We start from the raw sequence: 7,794 nt of genomic DNA, 5'->3' as shown, positions 1-7,794 counted from the left end.
ATGCAATTATTCTACCAAGTTTTTGGAATATCTTGCTCATATTTCGACATTGTGTTGATAGCTTTGCATTTGTAATGAGTTAATAAAAGTAAGCAAAAGTGTGAAAATTTGAAATTGCTATTGCTATTGCTATTGCTACGAGGTATAAATCGAGGATCAAGGAATGGAGGGATGGTTAGTCGTCCCTCTATCTCTCCCCTATGACCAGGGTTCGATCCTCACTCCCACCCCTCCCGTGATAGGAGGGGCACTTCCCGTATCTTACCCTATACAAAATAAAATAAAATAAAATAAAATAAAATCCACTAGAGGTATTTTGGGTAGGAATTTTCTTACCCCTCCCTCCACTTCCAAAGTGTCTAGCCCGCTAACCCGAGACGGGAGGACTTGTGAGAAGTTCAAGCCCAATATGGCCCTTCGAGATATAATTGAGTTTACATAAAACTAAACGAAATAAATAACATTGAACAGTGATCAAGCCATTACTAGTTACGTACATAACTACATATGTAGTACGAATTGAAGTATAGTAAACTTGGATATTTTAAATTTAATTCGTAAAAGTTAAAAAAACTAATATAATCAATCCGATATATTGCTAAATTTGCTTTTTATGAGAAATACATTTTGATTTGAAAAGATTTCAATCGATTCAATATTGAATTTGGTCTATTATCATTATACAATTCTAAACACAACTAGAATATGTTTTAATACTAGAAATACATTAAGGAATAACAAAGACATGATAAATTAAGAATATCTTATAATCTTAAATGCAACATTTTAAAAATATCAGTCATACATTTTTTATACCGTAATATATTAAGTTATTAACCATATATATACCTTAATTACTGCTCCGTAATATATAATAGATCTCTAATATTTAAGGTCTACATTGATAAACCTTCCACCTTGGACCATATATACTTCCAATTTCATCTGCACCAAATTTTTCTTTGAGAGAAATTTTGACTTAGAAAGGAACCAAATAAAATTGACTTTCCCCCAAAAATAGGAGAACCAAAATAAAACAACAAAATAAAAAATAAGTAATTTGCCGGAGCCCAACACAGTAATAGTTGAAAAATACACCACTTTTGCGCGGCTACCCTAGACCCTTCTTCAAGGTTTCTCGCTTCTCTTTCTCTCTCCTGTTTCTGGTAATTTCTCTCTCATTTCATGAAATTCATGTTAATTCTTAATAGTATTGTTGGATTATTATTACATGTTATGATCCCTTTCCCAATATTCGCATATATTCTTGCTTATATTTTGCTATAAAGTTTGCCCCTTTTCAATATTCTGTTACTTTAATTCCATTGTTCTTTTATTTTTATTGAGTTTTTGGTTCTGGGTATCGAATTCTTGGTAAATTTAGAGTGACCCATTTGCTTTTTTTTTTTTTTGGATATTTTTTTTGGGGTTGTAGGGAGGAAAAAGTGGAGAAAAAAATGGTGGAATCTGATGAAACATACATCAATAATAAGCCATGGATGAGGTCCGAGGAATCATATGAAGATAATAATGGGTTTTTGAGTGAAGAAATTAATGCCATTATTATGTCAGAACATTTGATTAATGGGTTATTGAAGCCACAATCTCAATATCTACCTCAAAACCAGTCGAAGAAAAAATGTTCAAGTGATACAAGATCTAGTAATTTGGCTGCAAATGCGCTTTCGGCTGCCGGTGCTGCCTTTCTCTCTGCTGTCATTGTTAATCCTCTTGATGTTGCCAAGGTTTGTATTTGTTTCAGTTAATTTGAGGTTCTGAGCTATAATTTTTGTAAGAATATGAATTGTTTGGGATATTTAGATTATTGGTTATCTATAATTATGCTTATACTAAATGATATAAGTGGGTGTTTATGTGTTGGTTTGTTGAATTTGTTTTGGGGGTAGAGAATTGGTTTGAATGGTGATTTTTATTGGTGTTGTGTGGTGGAAGAGATTGTTGATTTCGTAAGTAGGATTTTGCAACGGCAACAACTATAACCTAGTATGAATTTCACTTTTGGCAAGGCATAGGGAAGAAAAGTACAGATGTAAGTGACTGAGCTACATTATATGCCTCTATGGTAGTAGTTGCTGCATTTTTTAGTTTTTTCATGTAGGAAATGCCATGTAGTTTGGGAACTTGGTTTGACTAAAGCTGTTTAGTGTTCATTTTGGCATGTTTCTCCGAAGTTGTTGAAGTATTTTCAACGTTTTGGGTATGGTGTAGGTTTACCTTTGTTTTGGACAACAATTAGAAGAGTGAGAATGTATGCTTCACAAGTCTAAAGTCAAGATGCTGGATTATGGTTTACAAAATTAGAAAGTTATTGGCCTCACTGAGAAAATTCCTTGTGATACTTAAGTAATTATCCATTAAATGAGGCCTTGAGGGTCAGAATCAGAGAGTGCATCTAGTGACTGGTTTTGGAGAGGTTTATAATGGCCTGAGTGCAACAAATACATTACATATTTACATGTAACAGCCTCTTAATGGCTTACGTGAAGGTGGTTGGCATGTATTAAGCTACTATTGCTTAGTTGTGCAGACAGTGTTTGATACTCTGATTTAGATTGATGGTTTCTGAGAGGATTTGCCAGCCTCTTAGCTTATCTTCCCGTTGATTTTGGCCACCCATACAACTTGTAAATTTTAACCATGGTTATGCGACCTTGGTGGAGAACTTGTTATTCAGTGCCCAAAGTATGAAATATAGGCCTCACTTTGTGCTTTTCACTAGTAATGTAGGGTTGTCTCTCATAAACTAATGAATGCAAATGTTCAATTGGTACTAGGGAATGTCAATTTGAATGCGTTTGACATTATTTTATTTGTTGAACTTTATTAGTGTCTATTCGTTATATAAATTTGGCAAATAATGTGGCAAAGTTCGACAAATGAATTTGGTGTCTAAGAAGCTTATTGTATATACTGGGTTTTCGTCTGTGTAAAAAATACTCATCTGCATCTATCATCTATGGCAGACAAGGTTGCAAGCACAAGCTGCGGGAGCTCAATATGCACATCCATTAAGTAATGCCCTTAGTCGCATGGCAGTTTTTGGACCAAATATGGTATATTTTTTACTATTAAAGACTGAACAGTGCTATTACATAGAATGTTTATATATAACATTTTTAGCTAATCTTGAAGATCATTCTTTACTTATTCTGTTTTTATTGTTGATTGCAGTTGTTTGCAGATTTAAGGTGTTCCCCATCATGTGCACGAGCTGGCATTCAGGGAACAGTATCGATGTGTCCGCCTGATTGTTTTCAATACAAAGGAACTCTGGATGTTTTGTGCAAAATTGTCCAACAGGTTTGTGTGGTTAGCCCCTTATTTTTACTTAAGGGGGTTAAATCTTACATCCATTGACCCAACAAAGCAATACAGCAAAAAAGGGGCTGATAATCCACCTATGCTGACAATACAATTTTGTTGTGACCGTGTCTCCCTATAGGCGCCCTATTCTACATTTAAACCTTTCTGCTGTTTGTGTTAGATCTGTCTGCCCAAGTTTTTGTGGGTATTTGTGCTAGGATTCTAAATGTTGGAAATTTATAGCTGTCTGTGTTTCATTGATCGTCTATGTTATTCCAATGAATCTATTACCTGTGATTACAATTCTTTAAGGTCAACTCCATTATTAGCTGTATTCTTTAACTTTACTTTGTGTTCAATTATTTTTTTTTCTTTCTATTTAGGGGTTTTTAATTGTAGTCTCTGTGCAGGAAGGAGTTACTAGACTATGGAGAGGAACAAATGCTGGTTTGGCACTGGCTATACCGATGGTGAGCTTCTTGTAGATAATGTGATCTTAATTTTACCCACTTAAGTTTTAGGTTTGACAAGGTAAGTTCTGCTGTGTGTTACAGGTGGGAATTTATCTTCCCTTTTATGATGTATTCCGCATCCGCATGGAAGAATTTGCAGCTGAAAATGCTTCAAGTGTAGAGCCATATGTCCCATTTGTTGCCGGTGCTTTAGCACGCTCCTTAGCTTGTACCACATGCTATCCAATTGAACTTGCTCGAACACGAATGCAGGTGCTTATCCTTTCCTGTCTTGCTAGATCAGGGATGCACTACTGTTTCCATTAAATATCTGTCTTGGCCCTCTCAATTCTGAAATGCTCTTCTCTCTTTATTGTAGGCATTCAAGGAGACTGGGAAGAAGCCTCCTGGCGTAATGAAGACCTTAATTGGGGTTGTTTCAAATGCCAGAAATGCATCCACTCAAAGCAAGTGTAAGTTCATCCTGGCTGTTATGTAACCAATGCAGTCTCCTTTTACAGCTTTACCTGTTAGTTTTCAGTCCTTCTCAAAGCTGTGAATGAGCTTTTTTTTTTTTTTTTTTTTCCTCTTTCCCGGGCTTATCTTAATGGTTATTTAAGTATTTGACATATGTTTCCTACTTTCCTATGACAGTGCAAAGTTACCGCGTTCTCTGGACAGGCCTTGGAGCACAACTTGCTCGTGATGTACCCTTTTCAGCAATCTGCTGGTCAACACTTGAACCTGTATGATCTTAAAATTGTTCTGTACTGCTGAAAGTTTTTTGTTTTGTTTTGTTGCTCTAATTATTGTTGCTAATGGGTACCTTTTCGTAATAGATGAGGAGGAAACTTAGTACTCTAACGGGAGATGAAGCAAGTGCCATCACTATTCTTGGGTCGAATTTCGCTTCTGGGTTTGTGTCTGGAAGCCTAGCTGCTGGTGCTACATGTCCTTTGGATGTGGCTAGAACACGCAGACAAATAGAGGTGTGATTCAAACCTGCTTCCTTTGGCTGGACATGATACTGGAGTTTATTATTTGGACTATTGACAGATGACCACCCCAAAGTGGTGTATTGAATAAAGATACTGTGCAAAATTACGCAACTCTACACTTAAATCCCAATGTGTGCAAATTAACATCTTTAAATAATTTCTTACAGTCCATTGTCAGATTTTAAAAGGTATCTGACAATGATAAGGTGCTTCATAATACATGACCTCTCAGTTCATTTAAACTGCTTAAGCCATTAATCAGATTGTTAAGTTGATAATTTATGTTCAATGTAACTATGTGAGTTATTATCCACAACTTCATGATGATCTACAAAATTTATAAATAAAATTAAAAAAAAGTCTTGGTACTGTAGCCTTTTAGCTCCTACTATAATTTCCCCCCCCCCCCCCCCGATAGTATCACCTTTATGTTACCACTTACTACCTAGCCTCCATAATTTTTATGGCAACACCTTTGTTATGTTTTCCCTCATTACTTGGCCCTTTGCTATGCACCTAAAATCATTATAGTCATGTCTAAATCATTGCAATAAGTCACATTAGTGGGAAAATCTGACACAAAGTGAATTACTTATGAATGAGGGTAATTGTGGGTTCTCATTCTAATTTTAACATATGATGAATGGAAAACATTGAAGGGTGTTACTCCATAGTTTGAATATATTTTGGCACTTAAGGGTGGTTTCACACTTTCACGTTATCTCTGCACTAATAATTTGTGATTAAGGGTCCAATTAGAGGTTGATTTATTATATATATATATATATATATTTTTTTATTTTAAAAATCTTTAAATCCTCGTAGAATTTGTTTGGATAGTATTATGAACCTTATTATCTCAGTTCTGAACGCTATTATTGTTGAAATTCCAGAAGGATCCTCACAGGGCACTCAGGATGACCACTAGGACGACTCTAATGGAGATCTGGAGGTAGTTCTTTTATCTTTAATTTGATAAACCTTTTTTTGAATCTTGACAGAACATGAAAATTGCTGATAGCCTGATATGTTGGTTAGAAGCTTAGAACTAAATATTCAATGCTAATGTTTCTCAATAAGGAAGTGCAAACGTGTTTGCTGTAGACAGGAGTAACCTGGTGAACTAGATAATGAGACTGTTAGGAGTAGTTGTGGTTACATTTTTGATATGATGTTTTTTCTTCTTTATCAACGTAAAATTGTTCTCTTGATCATCATCAATGTGAAAATTATTGAAATAAATGGGTTTTTTTTGTTTTTGTTTTTTTTTTTTTTTCTGGCCATCTACAAATGAATTGAAAATCCAGCTGTTATGATCATGTAATTTTTAATGAAATTAAAAAACCCCTTACAAATTGATCTAAGATGCCTACTGTAGTAGAGAGATATGTTGGTAAAAAATTTTGACTATTGCATTTAATGGAAATTTTTTCTTTACTTAATGTATTTGTAATTCACAAAGCTATTATTTGGAAGATGTGCAGGAAGAAAATCCGTTTTTACATAAAGTTTTTGCTTTTTTTTACAAAATTTTTTATGGGGATGAAATTTTCATTTCTATGTTGTTTTTGGCCTCCTTTTGCTGAGTAGATTGTAGTGCAACTATAATGGAGAAATGAAATGTTCACTCGCTTTTCCTTGTGTTCCTTTCTGCAGTTTGTTATTCTTAATTGTTACATTTTCTTATTATCAATTATAAACGCATGTGTGCCCCTGTCACTGATGGCTGTGTTCAAATACTGAAACAGGGATGGAGGAATTAAGGGTCTCTTTGCAGGGGCTAGCCCTCGTATTGCTCGTGCAGGTCCATCTGTCGGGATTGTGGTTTCATTCTATGAAGTTGTGAAATACATAGTTAACACTAGGATAGCCCCTGCTTAAAGTTATTGGCAGCTCACAGGACTAGGATTAGACCGCTCATCCAATGAAGAATGCAGTTTTTGGTTACTTGGCTTCAGAGAATACAGTCTTCAAAGTTATATAAATAAAGCAAAGAACTAAAGTTCGGACCTTGATAATTTACCGAGGTTACTCAAGTGCAGGTATAGATTATGACAGGTTACAATTTTAACAGGTCTGTTTCTCAAGGTTGAGCAAAAATTTTGTCAAGTACAGTATATTCCAAAGTAATTAAAATTTTTTGCTGAGAGTTTTCTCAGTTTTCCCTGTACATTTTGTTTTCTCCCCTTTGTTTTTTGCTTAGATGTGTTACCAATTCGGGGTACATCATTCTTTTCGCAAGATGCTAGTAGTTCGGGTTTTGTTTGTGTGTGATTCAAAGGAAAAGCAAGGGTTTTTTATGGGTGATGGATTTTTGTTCGCGCAATCGCATGCGGTACGGTCCCCTTAGATGCAATAATGCAACACCAACATCCTGCGTCATCTAGCATGGTCTTTTCATGTCCTGATGTTGTTCAATGCGATAATGTGGCTACGTTAGGTTAGAAATGGCAATACAATCCGAATTCGATTCGAATCTGATCCAATTCGAAGAAAAAAAATCCGATCTGAATCTGTTTAAAATCACTTCGAACTCGATAAATTAGATCCGAATCCGAATAGGAGGTGGATTGGGCTTGGACTCTACGCAAAGTTCGATCGAGTCCGATTCGACTTCGAGTTCGACAGTATGGCTTTATAACTTGGGACAATTGTTTGCTTGTTTTATAGCAAAATTTTGTTATGTAACTTAGTTCATAATTTAAATATGTTATGTTTATACTTTACTCGGTATGACAATACAAGCAATTATAGGTATATCACACATTACAAAAAAAAAATATTCGGAGGTCCGAATAAACGGACCGGATCCAGATTCGAAAATTACGAATCGAATCGGACTTGGATTCGGATTCGGACTCGGATTCGGATTCGAGTCCAGGGTCCGTTTACAAAACGGATCGGATTCAGATTTAGCCGCATCCGATCCGAATCCAATCCGTTGCCATTCCTACGTTGGGTTCATGGGATATAACGTTGGTCCATCAATGGAAATGATTTTGGCACACCGAAATTGATTA

At 35.4% G+C, this 7,794-nt stretch overlaps 1 protein-coding gene across 2 annotated transcripts; it reads left to right on the top strand.

The window, feature by feature from the left end:
- The first annotated feature begins 837 nt into the window (after nt 1-837).
- On the top strand, nt 838-6,946 carry LOC110729265 (mitochondrial carrier protein MTM1-like). 2 transcript variants are annotated; one of them, XM_021909005.1, is made up of 11 exons: nt 838-1,133; nt 1,436-1,745; nt 2,985-3,074; nt 3,193-3,321; nt 3,735-3,794; nt 3,879-4,049; nt 4,156-4,249; nt 4,431-4,522; nt 4,616-4,765; nt 5,668-5,726; nt 6,523-6,946. In XM_021909005.1, the coding sequence occupies exons 2-11, from the start codon at nt 1,458-1,460 to the stop codon at nt 6,653-6,655; spliced, it is 1,266 nt and encodes a 421-aa protein (XP_021764697.1). In that variant the 5' UTR covers nt 838-1,133; nt 1,436-1,457; the 3' UTR covers nt 6,656-6,946. The 2 variants fall into 2 exon arrangements, with proteins under 2 accessions (XP_021764697.1, XP_021764689.1); XM_021908997.1 differs by having other exon boundaries at nt 839-1,166.
- The last annotated feature ends 848 nt before the right edge of the window (nt 6,947-7,794 follow it).

The sequence above is a fragment of the Chenopodium quinoa genome, unplaced genomic scaffold (genome assembly GCF_001683475.1).
Source record: "Chenopodium quinoa cultivar QQ74 unplaced genomic scaffold, ASM168347v1, whole genome shotgun sequence".
Taxonomy (NCBI): Eukaryota; Viridiplantae; Streptophyta; class Magnoliopsida; order Caryophyllales; family Amaranthaceae; genus Chenopodium; species Chenopodium quinoa.
Note: the sequence above shows the minus strand (reverse complement) of the source record. Positions and strands in the feature narration are given on the sequence as shown.

Bases quoted from the DNA above. Each gene is read 5' to 3' on its own strand.
- LOC110729265 (XM_021909005.1), top strand. From the start codon at position 1,458: ATGGTGGAATCTGATGAAACATACATCAATAATAAGCCATGGATGAGG. The intron at 3,075-3,192 runs GTATATTTTTTA...TGTTGATTGCAG, and splicing joins CAGTTTTTGGACCAAATATG to TTGTTTGCAGATTTAAGGTG. The intron at 4,050-4,155 runs GTGCTTATCCTT...TCTTTATTGTAG, and splicing joins TTGCTCGAACACGAATGCAG to GCATTCAAGGAGACTGGGAA.